General features: G+C 35.7%; 1 protein-coding gene across 2 annotated transcripts in view; it reads left to right on the top strand.

Moving 5' to 3' along the window:
- The window catches only part of RFWD2 (ring finger and WD repeat domain 2, E3 ubiquitin protein ligase), a 263,804-nt gene that overhangs the window by 180,858 nt on the left and 59,334 nt on the right, over positions 1-23,612 (top strand). For both annotated transcript variants that reach the window (XM_011962376.1, XM_011962375.1), the window contains one exon: positions 900-1,016. In XM_011962376.1, the coding sequence (XP_011817766.1) occupies positions 900-1,016 (117 nt within the window). The remainder of the gene's footprint in view (positions 1-899; positions 1,017-23,612) is intronic.

Below are 23,612 nucleotides of genomic sequence, written 5' to 3'. Positions count from 1 at the left end.
CCTTCTGCTAATTTTTAAATTTTTTTTTTTTTGAGATGGAGTCTCGCTCTGTCGCCCAGGCTGGAGTGCAGTGGCCGGATCTCAGCTCACTGCAACCTCTGCCTTCTGGGCTCAAGTGATTATTCCACCTCAGCTTCCCAAGTAGCTGGGACTACAGGCCTGCACCACCATGCCCAGCTAACTTTTGTATTTTCAGTAGAGACGGGGTTTCACCATGTTGCCCAGGCTGGTCTCTTAACTCCTGAGCTCAAGTGATCTGCTGCCTCAGCCTCTCAGGCTCATTACAGTCATGAGCCACCGTGCCCGACCTTTTTTTCTATATTGATTTTTGACATTGAAACTAAGCTCTCTTAGTTTTAATATTATTGTATTATTCAGTCATTCAGTGATATGGTTTGGCTGTGTCCCCACCCAGATCTCACCTTGAATTATAATAATCCCCATGTGTCAAGGATGGGACCAGATGGAGATAATTGAATCACAGCAGGCAGTTTCCCCCATGCTCTTCTTGTGATAGTGAATAAATCTCATGAGATCTGATGGTTTTATAAATGGGAGTTCCCCTGCACATATTCTCTTGCCTGCTTGCCATGTAAGACATGACTTTGCTCCTCATTTGCCTTCTCCCGTTGTTGTGAGTCCTCCTCAGCCATATGGAACTGTGAGTCAATTAAGCCTTTTTTTTTTTAATAAATTACCCAGTATCAGGTATCTTTTTATTAGCAATGTGAGAAGAAACAAATACATTCATCTTTAACACTTTTAGTCCTAGTAAACCAAATGTTTTAGATTGGCATAAAAAGATTTCTAGAGCAATAAGCAAACTTGCCCAAGTTACCGAAGCATTTACTAATGTATTATTTGTTTCTCTTTTTGTTTTTATTGTCCTTTGCCCTTAGTGAAGCTGTGGTCTACCAATCTAGACAACTCAGTGGCAAGCATTGAGGCAAAGGCTAACGTGTGCTGTGTTAAGTTCAGCCCCTCTTCCAGATACCATTTGGCTTTCGGCTGTGCAGGTAAGAAATGAAAGCAGATTTGTCTTCCTTTGATGTTGGTTGAATATCATGGTAAGGATAGGAGAGCATTTTAAAACAAATAACTCTTTTGTAGGTTTAAATATTGTTTTCATTATTAGACTATAAATTAAAAGTATATGCAGTATGCCATCATTATTCATTTAGTGCTGTACCTTAATTGCACTATTCTGTCACCTATCTTTAATACATAGATATAAATTTGTTAATTTTTATCATTTTTCTTAGTGTTTATATGCATGAATTAATGTTTATTACTTATTCACAAACTTAAGGTCATAATAACATTTAAACAAGCTATTGTTAAGCTATATTGTATAGACACAGGAACACTTTTTTTTAAGGCAAACTGTTCTTTCAACAATTATTTATTGAGTCCCTACTATACACAGAGCACTCATCTAGGGACAGTGAATAAGACATAGTCTTGTATCGTGGAGTTCATGCTAACATAGGAAGTATTCAAAAAAAGTTTGCTATTATTATCATTACCAAATAATCATTAGGTAAATTATTTTTCTTAACTAGGGTGACCATATGTCTCTGTTTGCCTGGGACAGTTCTAGTTCACACCGTTTGTATTTACTGTTAGTGCCCTCTTTCATTCACAAAAGTGTCATGAGTTGGATGATAAATCATATGGTCACCCTACCCTTAAAATTTTTATCTTTGATATTTTTCCCTCTTGAATATTTACTAAAATAGTAAATACTTGTAATTTGGCTTCTGAATGGTGAAGTCTTATTTTTTATTAATAATATCAGGATTTTACAAAATACAAGCTAGCACCATATGATGGAGACAATAGCAACTTTTAAAAAGGAAATGCATAATTTAAACCATGTCACTATACTTTTTCCTTTTATTCAACTCACTGTCTCACTGGGCTACTGACATAATTTCATAGTTCAGTTTAAGGAGGACATGGACTAATATGTAGATATGGGCAAAATTCTCTTTTTTTTTTAGCATATAGAATTTATTTTTAATGATTACATGCTGTTTTCGTTTGAACCTACTTCTGTCTTATTTAAATACTTTGTCACTGATTAGAAATGTGACCTTGAGCAAGTTCTTTAACTTTCTCCCAAGTTTTTTATCTTTAACGCAGAGGTAGAGCTGTTTGGGGCTGTTCTGAGGATTATGGAAAAACGATTCTTTGTGTAAAGTTCTTATAGTTGTTATTTTTATTATTAATATTATGTATTCAATTAAAATATATATTCTTAGTTTATTGGGTTTGAGTGTATGTAGACACTGACCATCATTTATGGATATAATAATATTTTATCAGTGTTTAGTTAATTTGTACCATTGCCAGATATGAATATTATCAAATTTTTTCCTTCCTAGAAAATAGGAACCTATTTTAAAAATGCTTCCACTATCTGCTAGGCAGTTTTCCCTACTATTCTACATTTTCATACATTTCTTAGTTACTTTTCTCATTTAATTTTCCATGCAAGCTTTAAGATTTATAGTTTTCCAATTCTAGAAAAATTCTTTTGGGATTCTTACCAGACTTTCTTGTGTTTATTTGCTGATTTTAGAAGCATTGGCATTATTGTGATAGTATGTCTTTCCACAGTTACGTGGGGTGTCTTTTTATTTGTTTGGGTTTTTTTTTTTTTTTTTGACACAGAGTCACCCAGGTTGAGTACCCGTGGCATGATCACAGCACACTGCAGCCTGGTCCTTCCTGGCTCAAGTGATCCTCCAACCTCAGCCTCACGAGCAGCTGGGACTACAGGCATGCACCACCACGCCTGGCTAATTTTTGTATTTTTCATAGAGACAGGGTTTTGCCATGTTGCTCAGGCTATTCTCAAACTCCTGGGCTCAGGCAGTCTGCCTACCTCAGCTTCCTAAAGTGCTGGGATCACTGTGCCCTGGCTTTTGTTTGGGTTGTTTTCTGTCTTTCAATGAGATTTTATAATTTACTTACTTTAGGTTCTGGACTTTTTGGTCAATTTTTTTTCCTATATATGTTACCATTTTTGTTATTTTTAATAAAATTTTATTTTCCACTCCCTTTGTTTTAGGTATTTTTTGCTAAGCGTAGACAAAAATTATTCGTATTTGGATATTTGTCTTGTATCTTGGGACCTTATAAATTTTTCTCATTAAGTCTAGTAGCTTTTTAGTAGTGTTTGGATTATCAGTTTATACTTGATATCTGCCAGTTGCATTTCTTCTTTTCCGATGATTTATCACATTCTCTACCTCTAAGGTAGAGTTATACTAGTGATATCCTCCCCCATCTATTTCATTGAGTTGAATGAGCTTTAGTGTTCTGCTGTTTAGAATATCTACTTTTGAAAAATATTTTATTCAAATTGTTTTACTTTACTGTTTCTTAATTAGAAGCAAAACAGTATTATATCAACTACCTTTTAGCACCAATTAATACTTATGCTTTTTCTAAAACTGAGTTGTATTTTTCTTGAATGAACCTTGCTATGGCATAATGTAGAATTATTTTGATAAACTACTATATTTAATTGGTAATTTTAAATCCATATATTAAATTAGCCTATTATTCACTTTATCTTTTTTAACTATCTTTGCCATTTTTAACATCAACAGTTTTGTAATTTTCAGTGTACAAGTCTTGAACTTCTTTTGTTAAATTTATCCTTATTTTGTTACTTTTATTTCTGTCGTGAATGGAATTGCTTTTAAATTTTATTTTTTGATTGTTTTGTTAATAGTGTACAGAAATACAATTGATTTTTATATATCGATCTTATATCTCTAACACTGCTTCTCTTTATTTGTTCTTGTTTTATTGTGGATTTCTTGGGGTTTTCTACATGTAGAATCATATCTGCAGTTGAACAATTTATGAATGACATTTTGCTTTATTGTATTAGCTAGAAGATCAAGTACAATGTTAAATAGAAGTGGTAAAAGCAACTTTTTATATGTGAAGAGTATTTAGTCCTTCACAATTAAGTATGGTGTTGGCTGTGAGGTTTTTTGTAGATACCTTTTATCAGTTTGAGTAATTTTTTATCTGTTCGTAGTTTGCTAAGAGTTTTTGTTGTAAATAGGCGTTAGATTTTGTCAAATGCTTTTCTTCTGCCTCTGTTGAGGTTGATTGTGAGGTTAATGTCCTATACTTAATAATATGGGACAGTAATATTATAATAATAAACCAACCTTTCAAGTACTTTTGTGTCTGTGTTAGTAATGGATATTCATCCGTAGTTTTATACATTCATTTATAGACAGAATCTCGCTCTGTCAGAGCCCAGGCTGGAGTGCAGTGGCGCGATATTGGCTCACTGCAACCTCTGCCTCCCAGATTCAAGTGATTCTCGTGCCTCAGCCTCCTGAGAAGCTGGGACTTACGGGCACCAGCCACCACATCCGAATAATTTTTTGTATTTCTAGTAGAGACAGAGTTTTACCATTCTGGCCAGGCTGGTCTTGAACTACTGACCTCAAGTGGTCTGCCTGCCTTGGCCTCCCAAAGTGCTAGGACTACAGACATGAGCTACCATGCCTGGCCTGTAGTTTTCTTATGATGATATTTTCTGTCTTTGTCAGAAAAGAGCTACTGGGTTTAAAGAATGGATTGGAAAGTGTTCCTTCCTCTGCGTTCTGAATGAGTTTGTGAAGAATTGGCATTATTTTCTTTAAATATTTGATAGAATTCATGAATTCTATCTGGGCTTGGATTATTCTTTTGGGGAGGATTTTAAATTCCTAATTCAATGTGTTTACTTTTTCTTCTTCTTCTTCTGTCTTTCTTTCTTTCTTTCTTTCTTTTTTTTTTTGAGATGAAGTTTTCGCTGTTGTTGCCCAGGCTGGAGTTCTGTGACGCGATCTCAGCTCACTGCAACCTCCACCTCCTGGATTCAAGCAATTCTCCTGCCTCAGCCTCCCAAGTAGCTGGGATTACAGGCATGTGCCACCATACCCAGCTAATTTTCTACTTTTAGTAGAGACGAGATTTCACCATGTTGGTCAGGCTGTCTCAAACTCCTGACCTCAGGTGATCCACCCACCTTGGCCTCCCAAAGTGCTAGGATTACAGGCGTGAGCCACTGCACCCAGCCTGTTTACTTTTTCTAGCTGAATTCAGATTTTCTAAGTTTTCTAATTTATTGGCATAAAGTTGTTCATAACATTCCTTTGTAATTCCTGTATTGTCAATAGTAATGTACCTAGTTTCATTCCACTATAATTATGTATTTTCTCTTATTTCTTTTTGGTAGGTGTAGCTAAACATCTGTCAGTTTCTTCATCGTGTAATAGTGTGTGTGAAAAGGCTGTTGTAGTTGTTGTTATTGTTGGAAGGTCTGTAGAATGATTCTGTAGGCTTGGTTTCCAGTAATGACTCTTAGCTCATCACCAAATAGATAGGCCAAGAAAGCTATTATTTCTCAGCAAGTGGCACTATTAAAATCAAGAACATGATGCCATTACTGTAATCACGGAATCAGGAATCCTTCACTATAGCTCCCACAAAGCTAGAAATTAGAAACTGGAACACTACAACAGAAAACCCCCACATCTCTACAATGGTGCTTGAAACAGAAACATTCAAAGCAGAAGGAGAATGATCATAAAATGTTCACCTTTCAAATCTTCAATAAGTGCATCTGATTGATGGACTCTAATTCATGTCTAGAAGCATAACTGCAAGGGCATCTGAGCAATATAGTTTTAACTTTATATCTTACATAGGCTGTAAACACTTTAAGATGGTGGAAATGGATGCTGAGGGCACGTTGAGGTTAGGTATGAGCTAATTTTCCTCAGTCTAAAGCAGGGGATAGTATCACAGCAAAGCATCAATGAGGCCAATAGTGCTTAATTCATTGTCTTTCATTGTACCTTTCACTGAAACATTCCTTTAATACAGGAAAAGCCTTTACTACTAGAAAACTGACCAATATTCAGTCATCTTCATTTAGAATTGAAACATTTTTTAGAATGTAGCCTGTCATCTAAATTTGACTTTAGGAATGGGCTATACTTTTCTTAAACATTGCTTTTGGAATTTTGAGAGGTAGAAAATTAGTATATGAGCTACCCACCAATTATAGTTTGACTTCCTGTTGCAAGGGCACTGTGGATCCTACCAGGGAAGTGAGGCATCATGCTACTTGTAAGCTTCTCTGTCTGTCTTGCTTAGATCTTATATTTGTGCTTGTTAACAATAAATTTCTCTTTGTACTTTTATTTTGTTATTTTGTTCTTTCACCTTTTATCATACATACAAAAGATTTTATAAGTCCCAATATAGTTATAAAAGGAATAAATTAGAATGAAAACATTTGTCTTCTGAGCTTTGTGTATGTAATAACATTGCCTCAAAATACATTAATTAAAATGAAAATGCTAAGAGAATTCAAATTACAGTATCTTAGGAGATTTTATAGATCTTTCTAAGATAGAAAAGTAAAAATTAAAAGGTAATAAAGATGTGAACATGAAAGTTAACAAGTATGGCCGGGCGCGGTGGCTCAAGCCTGTAATCCCAGCACTTTGGGAGGCCGAGACGGGTGGATCACGAGGTCAGGAGATCGAGACCATCGTGGCTAACATGGTGAAACCCCGTCTCTACTAAAAAAATAGAAAAAAAAAAAAAACTAGCCGGGCGAGGTGGCGGGCGCCTGTAGTCCCAGCTACTCGGGAGGCTGAGGCAGGAGAATGGCGTGAACCCGGGAGGCGGAGCTTGCAGTGAGCTGAGATCCGGCCACTGCACTCCAGCCTGGGCCACAGAGCGAGACTCCGTCTCAAAAAATAAAAAATAAAAAAAAATAAAAAAAGAAAGTTAACAAGTATGTGTATAGAAGATGGAATCTATCAGCTAGAGAAATCCACGTTCTTTTCAATCAGACATAGATTATTTACTTAGAATGATTTTTTGTGCTTCTCCTTTTCAATAAAGTCAAGCATTCATGCTAATCCCAATATATCAGACTTGGTTCTGAGTGATTTTGACAGCTTCCCATAATGAATTTGTCTTTGAGGATAGTCAAAGACAGCAGCACTAGTAGTGTTAAAGGGTCCCAGGTAGGCTCTTTCAGTTCTTTCCTGGCATTATTAATGCAGACAACCATTTGCTAGATTTTTGAGATAAATCAGTTGATTTATTTGCAATATTTACATGTCGACATGGTTTTTAAAAGTTATTTTAATGTCTTTTTAATGATTAAAAAATTATGTCCCATATTTATTAGTCATTCATTACTTACCATTATTTGCATTTAATCCTTAAAGCAGAAGTGTACAAAAAAGAGATTAATGTAAAGCAAATCAATGAGGATTGAAGCAAATTAATTCTCTCAAAATAAATGTGTGGTATCTTTAGATAATTTTGCAGCTGCTGAGTTTGTATAATCTTAGCAAACTAGGCCATTTAGAGGAAATAATTCTGTACTACTTTTTGAGTGTGTTTTTTAATGCTTTTACTTCTGGTATGGGCTTACTGGATTTTGTATTTCTAAAAACCAGTAAAATTTGGAAGGCACTGCCTCTAAATGTTGCCTAGTAAATAGAAAACACAACCATAAATATGCCTAGTAATTAGTACACATTTTATTTTATAGAAACTGATTCTTGGTTGGACGTAGTGGCTCATACCTGGTAATACCAACACTTTGGGAGGTTGAAGCAGGGGGATCGCTTAAGCCTTTGAGTCCAGGAGTTCAAGGGTATAGTGAGCTATGATTGTGCCACTACAGTCCATCATGAAAACAGAGCAAGACCATGTCTCTTAAAAAAAGAAGAAAGAAACTGATTTCTAAGCAGGCAAAATGTAGTATCAGTAATTTTTGCCTGCAGTTTGTGCTTATTTAGTATTGTATAACTCATTGTAAATAGTTTAGATTATGTGATTTGTTTATTCCTTATCTCATTACAGTAATATAGTGATAATACTGTGTGTTCTGTAAGTAATTACTTGTATATGATGCTTTTAGATGAATTCAAATAGTAAATCACCAAATTTTAAATTATTCTTTGATACATATTTTCCTACATTTCCCAGTGATAAAAGCCCACAGTATAATTTTGTTGTTGTTGTTGAGACAGAGTCTTTCTCCGACACCCAGGCTGGAGTGCAGTGGCACAGTCTCGGATCACTGCAGCCTCCGCCTCCCAGGTAGAGCGATTCTCCTGCCTCAGCCTCCTGAGCAGCTGGGATTACAGGCGTGCACTACCTCACCCAGCTAATCTTTCCAGTTTTGTAGAGATGGGGTTTCACCATGTTGGCCAGGCTGGTCTCAAACTTCTGACCTCAGGTGATCCACCTGCCTCGGCCTCCCAAAGTGCTGTTATTATTACAGGTGTGAGCCACCGCGCTCAGCCTCACAATGTAATTTTTTTAGCCACTAATATCTATGTATAGACTATGTACTGGGCCCTGTTAATGAATATGAAGTTTTTTGTTTTTGTTTTTGTTCTGTTTTGTTTGTTTGTTTTGTTTTGTTTTTTCTTTTTTTTTTTTTTTTGAGATGGAGTCTCACTCTGTCGCCCAGGCTGGAGTGCAATGACGTGATCTTGGCTCACTGCAACCTCTGCCTCCCGAGTTCAAGCGATTCCCCTGCCTCAGCCTCCTGAGTAGCTAAAATTATAGGCATGCGCCACCATGCCTGGTTAATTTTTGTATTTTTAGTAGAGACGGGGTTTCACCATGTTGGCCAGGCTGGTCTCGAACTCCTGACCTTGTGATCCGCCCTCCTCAGCCTCCCAAAGTGCTGGGATTATAGACGTGAGCCACTGCGTCTGGCCAAGTATGAAGTTTTAATCAGTATCTTTACCTTTGGCAGTCGAGTTTGAGAAGTATCACAAAAGATTTAGGGCAACATATTTCTTCCTTCAGATAAAATTAAAATCAACAAATCATGAACATATATAAAAGGTGTTATTGGAAATAAATGTTTCCTGTAATGCCGTTAGTGATTTTGTTTTGAGACAGGAGTCTCACTCTGTGGTCTAGGCTGGAGTGCAGTGGTGCAGTCTTGGCTCACTGCAATCTCTGCCTTCCAGGCTCAAGTGATTCTCCTGCCTCAGCCTCCCAAATAACTGGGACGACAGGAGCATGCCACGATGCCTGGCTAATGTTCATATTTTTGGAAAGACGTGTTTTCACCATGTTACCCAGGCTGGTCCTGAATTCCTGGGCTCAGGCAATCTGCCTGCCTATGCTTCCCATGGTGCTGCGATTACAGGTGTGAGCCACCGTGCCAGGCCCCTGTTAGTGATGTTTTGATTTTTGTTGTTGTTGTTATGATTTGGTGGTAGTAGTAGTGAATTTTTTTTTTTTTTTTTTGAGACGGAGCCTTGCTCTGTCACCCAGACTGGAGTGCAGTGGCATGGTCTCAGTTGACTGCAACCTCCGCCTCCCAGGTCCAAGCGATTCTCATGCCTCAGCCTCCTGAGTAACTGGGACTACAAGTGCACACTGTCGTGCTCAGCTGATTTTTGTATTTTTTAGTAGAGGCGGGGTTTCACCACGTTTGCCAGGCTTGTCTTGAACTCCTGACCTCGTGATCCACCCGCCTCAGCCTCCCAAAGTGCTGGATTACAGGCGTGAGCCACCACACCCAGCCATGACTTATTTTTTAAAAAGTCTATTCTTGCTCTGTTTCCCAAGCTCGAGTGCAGTGGTGTGATCTCAGCTCACTGCAGCCTCTGCCTCCTGGGTTCAAGCAATTCTCGTGCCTCGGCCTTCCAAATAGCTGGGACCACAGGTGTGCACCACCATGCCTGGCCAATTTTTTTATTTGTAATAGAGACAGGGTTTCACTACACTGGCCAGGCTCGTCTTGAACTCATGACCTCAAGTGATCCGCCCACCTCGGCCTCCCAAAGCGCTGGAATTACAAGCGTGAGCCACCTTGCCCAGCCTGAAATTAAGCATTAAAAATTCATTAATATACCTTTTTCTGCAAAAAGAGATAAACTAAGTACAGATAAAATAAATGAAATTATTTTTTCCCTATTGATCAACAGAATCAATTCTTTTCAAAGTATGTGTTTTTTAGGTTCCTCAAGGATTGAGAGTAGGAAAGGATGGCTCAAGCAGACAGGGAGAAAAAAAGAGTTAGTAAAAAGGGCTCTGATTCCTACTTGTGCTTTAAGCTAAGCAGCTCTTCTTTAATCTGTTTTATATTGTAGGGTTTAAAATAAATTAGGTGAGGGAGGACTGGGGTTTTTAATGTTTCTGCTACTCTTTCTTAACTGAGACTTCTTTTTAATTGTGGGAAAATGTACAGAATTTAGCTGAGACTTCTTTAAAAATTGTTAAGTTTTTAAAAATTGTTTTAATTATTTTAAATTACTGACAATTGTGGTTTAATCTAATGTGCAGTTAGGTAATTGCTATTTCTTTGACTCTAGGAGCATATCACAAGTGCTTATATATCTATTATGGATTGGTGAGGATTGGAGAGATTATTCACAAAGTAAAGGGTAAATAATAATGGCTTACATTAGTGCATCTTTAAGGTTTTATTCAGGTTGGAAACCAGGGCCAACTGTATGTGATAGAAAATAGGAAGTGGTATCTTCTAATTCCTCTTCAAATCATGCACAAAGATCTGACAACTAAATTGAGAGCAGGTGTTAAGGGAAAATGCTTCCAAAGTATTCCATATGTGTTTGTGTAACAGATACTTGGCTTGCTCTCTCTTTATCAGAGTAGCTTTCTTTCAGTTCTCTAAAACAGTATATTGAGATACCGCCAAAGGCTTAATGGAAGTAAAAGATTGTTTAAGTATTGCTATTAAAATTAATAATGAGGCTGGGCACAGTGGCTCATAGCTGTAATCCCAGCACTTTAGGAGGCCAAGGTGGGCAGATCACTTGAGGTTAGGAGTTTGAGACCAGCCTGGCCAACATGGCAAAATTTCATCTCTACTAAAAATATAAAAATCAGCCAGGTGTGGTGGCGCACGCCTTTGGTCCCAGCTGCTTGGGAGGCTGAGTCATGACAATCACTTGAACCCAGGAGGCAGAGGTTGCAGTGAGCCACAATCGCACCACTGCACTTTAGCCTGGGTGACAGAGCAAAACTCTGTCTCAGAATAAATAAAATTAGTAATGATATCTGTATGAGGTAAATACTAGTAACCAGTGGACCTATGTATGTTTAAATGGTCAAAATTTATTTCCTGCCTAAGAGAAACCTAACAGGTATCTTCCCAACTTTTCTTCTCACCCCAGTCCTGTCACAGTATCCAAAAGCTAGGGCATTGATGACTTTTATAAACTCTCAAGCATCTGAGAAGCCTAAAGACAGAATTCAGGATTTCTGAAATTCAGTTTGATGTCCAATTGGCCGTATTACATATGAGTCTTCTTCCTGTATGTCTTACTGCTTTTTGGAACACAGTCTAGACTGATTGTGTCCTAATCTGTATTTTAAAACATTGCCTCATTAATAATAGTCATTTTATTCTTTAGTAAAGGTAGTGAAATAGTCATTAAACATTTAATAAGATATTCTTATATCTATTTCATCTAATCATCTTAACATATTGATGATTGCCTTATCAGTGGTGGAAATGTCTGTGGTTCTGGTTTTTTTGTGTTTTTTGTTTTTTGTTTTTATTTTGTTTTTTCAGTAATCCTACAGGAAAATTATTTGTTGTACTAGAAATTATTCTGTAATATTTACAGAAATAAACAGTTAGTACACACTTTTGATTAGCTTCAACACTTAAGATGTTAGGAATTGATATATCCCTTAAACATTTACCTAATGTGTTCCTAGACTGGCAGTTTCTTTCTCTGTTTATTTCAGATAAAACAATGAAACAATGAATGCTGATTTAAGTAGATAAATTTTTTTGTTTATTTACCTTTGTTTTATCACCTGGGTTGATAGTTACACATAATGTTTTTTTAAAAAAAAGAGTTCATTCATAAAAATGGATATGTAAACACAATAAAAGTGTATTACAAATTCTATACAAAATAGTTTTTGAATGGAAATAGAATTACATGTACCTGACATCTCTGTTCTGTCTGCGTTTTAAATGTGCAGTTTCCCCTAACTCAGGGAGGGAAAGAGAGAGACGGAGAGAGAGAAGAAAGAGCTCGTCTTTAACTCCAGCTTCTCATTCCTCTGAAGTATGGTTTCTGCTCCTACCCCTACATAGAAATTCTTCTCACTAAGATCGGTAGCAGCCTCATGTCACTACATTCAAGCCCTTGTTTTATTTGATCTCTCAGTAGTAGTCAACATTGTTGAACACTCACTTCTGGAAAAACTTTCCTCATTTGTATTCTAAAACAACACCCCCTGGTTTTTTTTCACCTCTCTCATCTATAGTTCTCACTTGTCTTTTCTTTGAAATGTTGGTATTCTTTGATACTCTGTTCTCTTGTCACTCTCTAAATTCCACATGGGTTGTTTTGTCCATTTAGTTATTCTGTTTAAATAGCAGACTCCTAAATATTTATCTCAATCCCACGCTTAGCTAAAAAAAACTCCAGACATTTCTGTTTTACTTACTGGAAATTCCTATCTCAGTATTCATTGCCACCTCAAACTTAACATCCAGAACTCAATCCATTTTTCCTTTGCAAACCCATTACTTTATCTTCGTATTTTTTAATTTTCCTGTTGATGCAGTGGTCCAAGCCACGTATCTCATTCTTCACATTACATTGAATCATGTATGTTCTACTTACTAAATATCATCCTCTTCTTAAAAAATCATATTACAGAAGAATTTTCCTTTTTCTGGCTCCTCTTCTACCATTCACATTGTAGTCTACTTCACCAAGGCTTCTGCCCACCATAATTCCACTTAAAGTGTTCTTGTCATCATCACTAAATTACCTCCATATTGCTGAATTAATTGATCTAGTCTGTTCTTTTTCATTACTATTTAATACAATTGACCACTCCCCTAATTCTTCCATCCTTCTCTTCTCTTTGTTGTTCTCCCTGCAGTCATATCCAGCTTAGGCAGGAATCGAGTTATCTCTAGTTCAAGCCATTACTGTAACCAGACAATTTAACTTCAAAATTGATTTTAAAACTTTTTTTCCCCCTTGTGTATCAAGATACAACCTTGAGGCACACATTGTACTCAGCTCAATTATTGCATGCCTTCCTTATCAGGCTTTCCCTTTTTAAACACCTGCCTTCCCCCCAAAACATGGAAGTGGTTATTTTGGATAGGAATCGGACCGCTTCCCTTTAGTTTTGGTTAATAAAGTGTCTGTCTTTCTACCAGACCTCGTCCGTGTTAATTGGACACTGCAAGCTGCGACCGTTCGGACCTGCATTTGGTTACATTACCTGCATCACTGGAGTAACCTCTTGCCTGAATACTCAGCTCTTCTCTACTTGTTTCCCTTCAGTTTGTTCTACAGATAGCAGCAGGGATAATATTCTTTCAGATAAATTTATCCCGCATTCCTGCTTTGATCTCTTTCAAACTTCTCTAGATTCATCCTACATTATTTCATGCTGCTCTCACTGTGCAGCTTCTCTGCTTTAGACATTCTTCCCCTGGCTCTTACCACAGCCAGCACACACTGTTCAGTCTCATCTTAAACATCATCTCCTCAAAAAAGCCTATTGAAAACCCTCTGTCAAGGAGATTCGCCCAATCATTACCTTTCCTCTTTGTCTCATTGTTATCACTTGATCTGTATTTTATTTATTACATAATTGTTTTTGTCTGACTCTAATACTTGAATGTAAGCACACAGAAAAGTAGGGACTTTTCTTGTTCATTATTGTATCCCCCACGATGTCCCTTACAACTGCACATAATAGATTTTCAATAAATACATGTATTTAAAATATTAGTACTAATAGACATGTATTAGTACTAATATAGTATGTATATATATATAGCGTACATATATATGTATGTGTATACATACACACACATTGTTTTTTGCCTAATTTTTTTGCAAAAGTTTTTGGAATACAAAGCCAGCATAGAGTTTTTATTTCAGATTTTTTTTATTTCAGATTACTTACCACTCTCTGAATTTCTTAAATTCAGAGTATTAAATTCAAAGTATTAATATGACAATGAAAAATAACACACATTTTAGAAATAAAGTATAACAATTATTTACATACAACATTTATGTTGTGTTGGGTGTTATCTGAATTTCTTAAATTCAGAGAGTGGTAAGTAAGGTGAGGTCTCATTTAGGACCCTTAGATTTTAATTTTTTACAAAAATATGTATTTTATTATGAAACTGTCATTCTTTAGCAGATAGTTTTGTTTTTAAATGTCCATATGGCCTTAAAGAAATGATAATTACAGAATGTAACCACCTGTTTTCAGGGTACTTACTTCTAACAGATAATTAGAATAGTTTTCCAATAAATGAATGAATTCCATTTAATAGAGATAAAGGTTGCAGCTAGGCAGCATAACTTGTGCTGTTGAAATAATAAATGATTAAGTAGCTAATTTAGCACCCAGAATCACTTTCTCTGAACTGCATTGATGAGAGTGGACAGTGCTTGACACCCTGATGGTTGTGTAGGAATTGGTTGGGTGGGGTCCTGGAGCAGAAGTCTATAAAGCAGCCTTTCAAATGTAAGCACAGCTTCCCACTTGATCTCAGTAGTCAGATGTATTCTCTTGCTTTCTGCTTTTTTCTGTTCTCTCTTTTCACGTCAAATCAAATTCTGCTTGCTTTTTGCTAATGAAAGTTCATTCTGTACCCTTTATTCTCCACTGAAAACATGAAGATAAAATACAAATACTTTGTATATTTTGAGGGAATGGAGAAATAGCTTCATATAATTAATCAGTGTTCCCACTCCAAAATTAAAAGAGCACTTACTGGAATGAACTCTTAATCAGTGATTGTAAAATCAGGCTGAGTAATCTTTCATACAGCTATAAAACATATATACTTTTGGCAGTGACTTAACTAAAAAAGCCGCAGGTACTTTCCTGGAATAACCTTCATAGTTTTATATGTGCATGTATTTAAATAAGTCTGGAATTTTAATTTTTTCTGCAAGCACTGCTTTCAAGTTAAAACACTATGTTAGTAATAGTGAGGTATACCAGCTTTAAAAGGTCCTTTTTTATAAATAATATATGAAACATTTTCTCATACTTCAGTTAAAATTCTGTGTCTGATTTTGACTTTTCACATATTACGTGGTGAGTTGAAATATGTTTGTAGTCTTTGTAAACCATTTCAGTCCAAAGAGAATTATAATTAATTTATTTATGGTAATCTAATGTAACAGAAATGAGAAATTATACGAGGAGAAAAACTACAGCAGGAAGGAGAACCAAGTAGGTTTGCTCGTTAAATGAAACTTAAATCCTTTATATTCTTTATATTGATTCATTAAGACCAAATAAGATACCACAAACAGCAAATAGAAAATTTTATATTACAAGATTAGATTTCAGTTATCTCTTATTTCAGAACCCATCATCATCTTGTGCTTTTCCCCGTAGCTAAGTAAATTTCTGAACTCTATTTTCTTTTCTTTCTATAATCATATATTTTTGGGGTGAGTTACAATCTCAGCTTTCTGTACCCTTGGGCATCTGCTGATTTAGCCAACCTTGGATTGAAAACATTTAGGAAAAAAAAGTATTAATATGACAATAAAAAATAACACAAGGCCGGGCGCGGTGGCTCAAGCCTGTAATCCCAGCACTTTGGGAGGCCGAGACGGGCGGATCACGAGGTCAGGAGATCGAGACCATCCTGGCGAACACGGTGAAACCCCGTCTCTACTAAAAAATACAAAAAAAAAAACTAGCCGGGCTAGGTGGCGGGCGCCTGTAATCCCAGCCACTTGGGAGGCTGAGACAGGAGAATGGCGTGAACCCGGGAGGCGGAGCTTGCAGTGAGCTGAGATCCGGCCATTGCACTCCAGCCCAGGCGACAGAGCAAGACTCCGTCTCAAAAAAAAAAAAAAAAAAAAAAAACACAAATTTTGGAAATACAGTATAACAATTATTTACATACAACCTGTATGTTGTATTAGGTGTTATAAGTAATCTAGAGATGATTTAAAGTATATGGGAGGAGGTATGGAAGTTATAAGCATGTACTAGGTCATTTTGTAAAAGAAACATGAACATCCATGGATTTTGGTATGGAGGGCATGGGGATTTGAAACCAGTTCCCCTGAGGATACCTAGGGATTACGTAATGCAATCACGTGTCGCTCAAAGATGGGATGCATTCTGAGAAATGTTGTCATTAGATTTTGTCATTGTGCAAACATCATAGAGTATACTTACACAAACCTACTGCACACCTAAGCTATATAGTAGAGCCTATTACTCCTAGGCTACAAACCTGTATAGCTTGCTAGTGTACTGAAAGCTGTAGCCAATTATAGCATAATGGTAAATATTCATGTATCTGAATATAGAAAAGCTACAGCAAAAATACAATATACGATTTAAAAAAAAGATACACCTTTATAGAGCACTTACCATGAATGGTGCTTGCAGAACTGGAAGTTGTTTGGGGTGAATTAATGAGTGGTGAGTGAATATGAAGGCCTAGGTCATTACCGTATACTTAGGCAATACTAAATTTATTTTTTAATAGCTTTTTGTTTAGTAATAAATTCACCTTAGCTTAATGTAAGTTTTTTACTTCATTAACTTTAAAACTTAAGTTTTTTGACCCTTCTTGGCTGGGCGTGGTGGCTTACATCTGTAATCCCAGCACTTTGGGAGGCCAGGGTGAGTGGATCACTTGAGCTCAGGAGTTCCAGACCAGCCAAGTCACATGGTGAAACCCCAGCTCCACAAAAACTTAGTGGAGCACGGTGGTGCACACCTGTAGTCCCAGCTACCTGGAAGGCTGAGGTGGGAAATTCACCTGAGCCCAGGAAGTCGAGGCTGCAGTGAGCCATTATTGCACCACTGTTCTCCAACCTATGGCCCGGGCTGAAGTACAGTGACTATTCATAAGCACAGTGTTAACACACTGCCGCCTCAAACTTGAGCTCAAGCAATCCTCCTGCCTCAACCTCCCAAGTTGCTGGGATACAAGTACACACCACTGTGCCCACCTTCCTGAGGCTGTATTACAGTTTTTTTTTTTTTAATTAATAGAAGGAGTACACTCTAAAATAATGATTAAAAAAGTGAATACATAAGCCAGTAACACAGTTGTTTATTATCATATATTGTGTACTGTACGTAATTGTATGTGCTATACTTTTATTTTGTCAATGCAGTAGGTTTGTGTACACCAGAATCACCAAAAACTTAGAATAATGTGTACAAAGTTACTAATAGCTACAAAGTCACTAGGTGATAGGAACTTGTCAGCTCTATTATAATCGTGTGGGACCACCATCATGAAATGTCATTATCTAGCACGTGACTGTATATAAATGCATTATGATAAATGTCTGTGTGTATTTTATTCCTAAATTCCCTCTAGCCATAAAACAGTTACTGTTTTGAAGCTCACATTTTGAGTAACTGGACAATTTGAAGCTCACATTGTCTAGAAAGATTGATCTGTTTGTTAAGATGGTCTGACAAGCATACTGTGTGCTTTATGGAGTATATGAATGAGAAAAAAAGTAAGAAAGGGAAGATTAACTCACATAGTTAGTGAATGTGAACATAACCATCGGAAGTATTGAGAGTTTATTATTCTATTTCAGTTACTCTCTTCCCTTTAACAGAAATGAAATTTCTACTTAATACACCATACATATTTGTAGATTATTAATTGGTTTAGTTATTTTCTACCAAAACTGTCAAATAGAACTGCAGTAATAGTTCTAGCTACATTTGGCTGCTGAGCACTTGAAATATAGCTGGTTTTACTGAGAAATTAAGTTTTACTTTAATTTTATATAACTTAAATAACCACATGTGGCTAATGACTACTGTACTGGACAGCATGATTCTAATTTTATAAAGTATAGGTTTTAAATTATTGCCACCACATTATTTTGTTTTTCACACCACTGAAAACTTTGAGATATCAATTAAAACTGAGATAGATTAAAATGTGTTTCAATTAGAAAGTATGTGTAAAGGGGAATATTAAGAAGGATTAAAGTTCTGTTTTCACTATTCCCCACAATTAAAAATCAGCCTTTAAAATGTACTTTAATCTGTCCCCAGGCTCCTATCACCACTGAGGAAATGTTGACATTGATAGTTTTATTTCTATAAATGGTGATATTGTTGACATCACCTTGTCATCTAGCATTGATTTTCTATGAAGAATCAGGTATTAATTAATCTTGTTGGCTTAAAGAAAGTATTTGTACAGTTTTTGTTACTTGGTTATTTGCTGACATTTGACATGTAGCTGTGTAAAAAATAAAATGTATTTGTTTTCTTCTTAATGGCCGTGGAAGTAGCATCATTTGGCTTAACAATTGAAATAAAAGAGACAGATTCCCTTTATACTGAAAAGGCCAGAAGGTCATTTAAGTAATCAAATTTAGCATCACTATTGGAACAAACATGTGCCTCTTTTTTTGATGTGGTAGAAAGGACCATGTTTATAGTATTTGTGCCAAAACATTTAATTTGAACATAATAATAAGAAAACATTTAGACAACAATGCTTCAAATATAACAATATTATGAAATGTTTTATATAATAGGCCAGAGACATGGAAACTAAATATAATGAGTGACCCATTAGTAAAAACTTAATAAATATTCAGGCTCTTTTTTAAACAATTGAGAGATATCTGAATATAGGATGCATTGTATATTATATCAATATTAATTTTCTTGAATGTGATATAATGATATCGTGTACATAAGAAAGGTTTTGTTTGTAGAAGGTAGAGGCTGAAGTTTTTAAAAGTCAAATATCCTGATGTTTGAAACTTAAAGTGGTTCAGAGGTATAGGGGGCAGAGAGAGAGAGACAGACAAGAGGCGGTGTGTGTTTGGGGTGTGGGTAAAGCAAATATGGTGAACATTTACAGTTGGTGAGTCTAGAATAAATTGTGCAAGGTTTTTCATTGTGCTGTTCTTTCAACTTCTTTGCAGATTGGATTTTTTTTAAAGCTAAAAGGGGAAAAGAAAAAACAGAAATGGACTATAGCCTAACTCCTCATTATTAAGCATACTTTTTCAATTATGGCAATACTTCAGAAATATAAAGACACACCCTCCTTTATAAAGGAAAGAAAATTATTGTGGACTCCACCCCCAAGTAACCAAAACTTATAACTTAACATCATAATGTTCTTACAATATATATACAAATGTAAAGCTGTAGACCATCTTCATATGCCCCTAAGTAACTATAACTCAGAACAAATTCTAATTATTAATAAATGCAATAAAATATATAAAATCAAGAAAATTCAAAATAACAATATGATGGTATAATAACAACAATAATCAGATTAACTGGTATATAGTTTGCTGAAAATAAGTCACCACTCAACATACCAAACTGGTTCTGAGTACTCGAATACAGTTTCTTTTGAAGTTGTCACATCTGTAGAAATATCTGTCATTTGATAACTCCTGTAAAAACCTTCGTGCGTGTGGTATGCAGTTTTTAGCTACTGTAATACTTTTGTGCAGTACACAGTGACATAATTTAACCTTTACTTATACGCCTTCATCTTTTACATATTACACCCCTTTTGTATTCACTTGAGAATATGTTAGTATATTATTATACAGTACTATGTTATTTTTATAATATCAAATTATTCTCACCTTATGAAATAACTTGAGATATTACTTATTAAAATGTTTTTGATTGTGAAATATTAGAATATTGTTACTCTTTGACCCAACTGAAAATCTCCATGGAAAAATATGTGTCCATACCCACAGTATTATTGAAAATAATCAGATGCAGTATCACAGCTGTGTCAGACTCTATTTCCAGTTGGGCAATCAAGGACACAGCCAAAAATTGAAAACAAAGATCTGGACAACAAAACAGCCACAGGTGAGGGTCAGGAAGCTCTGACATGTACCTAGTTGTAGAATGCTATGCACATGTGCCAGGTGTAGTGTGCATATCCAGGAAAAACTGCACAGAGCCCCAGTCTTCACCTCTGGTTGACCATGAGGCTCTGTGTAAGCAGGAAGTGAAGGCTAAGGCAGATTTAAGCTTTGAAAGCATTCCCCAACATACACACAAATCCCCTTGGCAAAGGGTAGAAGACAAGGACATCTTGTTACTACTAAGTGTTGCTGACCCAGGAACAACTCCTACTCAGCTGGACTTAAAAATAAAAACAAAAATAAACTCATTAAAGATGTCCAGTGGCTCCAGACAGTAGGAATTATAGTTTGAACAGATTTAGTCCCAGGGAAGTCATTAAACCACAAACAGCAACACCACCAACAGCAAAAAGCTGAGCTAGAAGAAAACCAAGAGGAAGAACTGAGTCCACAATTGCCACATAGTATTTTCCAAAATGTCTGCTTTTCAATAAAAAAAGGTATACACAAAGAAGAAAACTTCTTAGTAGAAATTCTCCTAGCTATAGGGCTTATTAAACGGAGACTTTAAATTACCTATTACAAATATGTTCAAAAAGGTAGTTAAACCACAAAGAGTTAAAGGAAAAATATGACAAATATACTTTATCAAATAGAGAATATTAACAAAAATAAGAACAAATAAAAATTCTGCTGTTAAAAGTATCATAGCTAAACATGAAAAATTCATTAGAGAGGTTCATGAGAAAATTTGACCTGTCAAAAGAAAGAATCAGTAAACTTGGAGATAGGTCAGTTGTGATTATCCATTGTAAAGAATACAAAGAAAAAAGAATGAAAGAAAAAATGAACTTCAGAAACCTAAAGACACCATCAAGCATGCCAACATTTGTAGATTTCCAAAAGATGAGGAGAGAGAAAGAAAGAGGTAGAAAATATTTGAAGAAATGATGGCCAGTATTTTCCCAAATTGGATGGAAAACATCAGTCCACACATCCAAAAAGCTCAGTAAACCGCAAACAGGTAAGATGTACACCTCAACTCATCATAGTGAAACTCTTGAAAGGCAGGGAGAGAATCCTGGAAACAGCAATGAAAAAGTCACTCAGCAAGTACCAGGGATCCTCATTAAAATTAATGTTAACATTTCTAATGATTTCTCATCAGAAATCATGACTGCCAGCAGGCAGTAGGATATGTTTAAAGTATTGAAAAGAAAGGATTGTCAATAAAAAATTTCATATTCAGCAAAACTATTCATCAAAAATGAAGGGGAAATTAAGATATTCCCAGATAAATTGAGTGAGTTCTTTGTCAGGAGACCTACCCTATAAGAAATAGAGAGAGTTCTGCAGGCCAAAATAAGGGGATACTAGACTGTAATGTAAGTCCACAAAGTACTAAGGAGAACTGGTTGAGATAATCATGTCGGTATATAAAAAAGATAGTTTAGATGAACTTTTTGTAAAGAATTTTTATTCTGATTTAACCCTTTACTCATTTGCCCTGAGAATACTTGCTGGTGGCACTTGCGGCTGCAGTTGTTTACCTTGAGATAACTTTGTCACGAAATATCTCGCTTTTATTATTATTTTTACATCACTCTAGTATATCAACTTTGGAAACAACAGACATCATTCTATCTATAGCATTCTGTTTTTAGTAGTGGTATTTCCATTTACACAAATGAAAATCGAGAAAATTTGGCAGAGAATTACTGTGCTCAGTCGCTGAAAATGTCAAATCCTAGAAAACATAACATTCTTATGCATGATGTTAACATTGTACTCAAATACTTGCCTGCCAGAGGTTCATTTGATGAATCCAATTTTTTTGAAATAGATGATTCTGATGATTCAGACAATTCTGATGTTAGTTCTCTTTAGAAATGACTCCCAAGAACAGTTCTATATTTTATTTTCACACTAAAATTCAGTCAAATTTGCAGCAGCCTTGAAGAGAGTGTTTATGTAAAATTAAATGAACTTTGGCAGCAAACTGCACTTTCTTTTTTCTAAACTGGAAAAGGGTTGAAAGACAATTGACTAAAATAGTAATTCTAAAACTATTGATGAATATATAACATAGAAAGATGTAGTATGTATGGCCGTAATGTTTCAAAGGATGAGGGGAAAAGGAGCTGGAGCTATATTGCAGCAGAATTTTGTTACAGTATTGAAATTAAATTAGTGATCATCTGAACTAGGTTATTTTAATTTAACATGCCAATTGTAATCCCCAGAAAAACCACTATGAAAAATAACTTCTAAAATTTACTAAAACCTAAAATGATACACTAGAAAATATCTGTATAACACAAAGTAAGGTAATAATGGAGGCATAAAAGAGCAAATAATGTAAAAAACATAGCAACATTGCAGGTAAAAATTCTACCATATACAGGTTGAGAACCCTTTTTCCAAAATGCTGAGGACCAGAAGTGTTTTGGATTTCAATTTGTTTTTATTTTGGAATATTTGCATTGTAGAGTCATACAAGGTATAATGCCATTTCAATCAATGAGAGACTGCATATATGACAGTGGTCCCATAAGATTAAAATGGAGGTGAAAAATTTTAGACTTCTAACGTTGTCATAGCCATTATAATTTCATAGTGCAGACATTACTCACATGTTTGCAGTGATAATAGTGTAAATAATTCTATGCTACCAGTTAAATAAAAGTATAGCACACCTACAGTGAACTCAACTTTTGACAAAGTTGCCAAGAACATACACTGGAGAAAAGACAGTCTTTTCAATAAATGCCAAAGGGAAAACTGGATATCCATTTGCAGAAGAATGGAACTAGACCTCTTTCTGTCACCATATATGAAAATCAAATCAAAGTGGATTAAAGATTTAAATCTAAGACTTCAAACTACAAAACGACTACAAGAAAACACTGGGGGAAATCTCCAGTACTTTGATCTGAGCAAAAATTTCTTGAGTAATACTCCACAAGCAGCCAAAGCAAAAATGGACAAATGGGATCATATCAAGTTAAGAAACTTCTCTGCACAGCAAAGGAAACAGTCAACAAAGTGTGGAGACGACCCACAGAACGGGAGAAAATATTTGCAAACTACTCATCTGAGAAGTGATTAATCACCAGAATATATAAAGAGCACAGACAATTCTGTAGGAAAAAAAAAATCTAATAATCCATTTAAAAATGGGTAAAAGATTTGAATAGACATTTCTCAAAAGAAGATGTGTAAATAGCAAACTGGTATATTTAAAAGTGTTCAACATCATTGATCATCAGAAATGCAAATCACAGCTACAATGAGATATTATCTCATCCCAGTTAAAATGACTTTTATCTAAAAGTTAGGCAGTAAACCAGTGCCGGTGAGGATGTGGAGAAAGAGAACCCTTTTGTACAGTGTTGGTGGGAATGTAAATTGGTACAACCACTCTGAAGAATGGTTTGGAGGTTCCTAAAAAATTAAAACTAGAGCTACCATATTACCCAGCAATCCCACTGCTGGGTATATACCCAAAAGAAAGGAACTTATGTATGAAAGAGCTGTCTGCATTCCCATGTTTTTTGCAGCACTGTTGACAGTAGCCAAGATTTGGAAGTAAACTATGTATCCATCAACAGATGATTGAATAAGGGAAATGTGGTACATACACACAATGGAATACCATTCAGCCATTAAAAAAAAAAAAAAAAA

Source organism: Colobus angolensis, unplaced genomic scaffold (assembly GCF_000951035.1).
Source record: "Colobus angolensis palliatus isolate OR3802 unplaced genomic scaffold, Cang.pa_1.0 Scaffold59, whole genome shotgun sequence".
Classification (NCBI taxonomy): domain Eukaryota; kingdom Metazoa; phylum Chordata; class Mammalia; order Primates; family Cercopithecidae; genus Colobus; species Colobus angolensis.
This window is presented reverse-complemented; position numbering and strand designations above follow the sequence as displayed.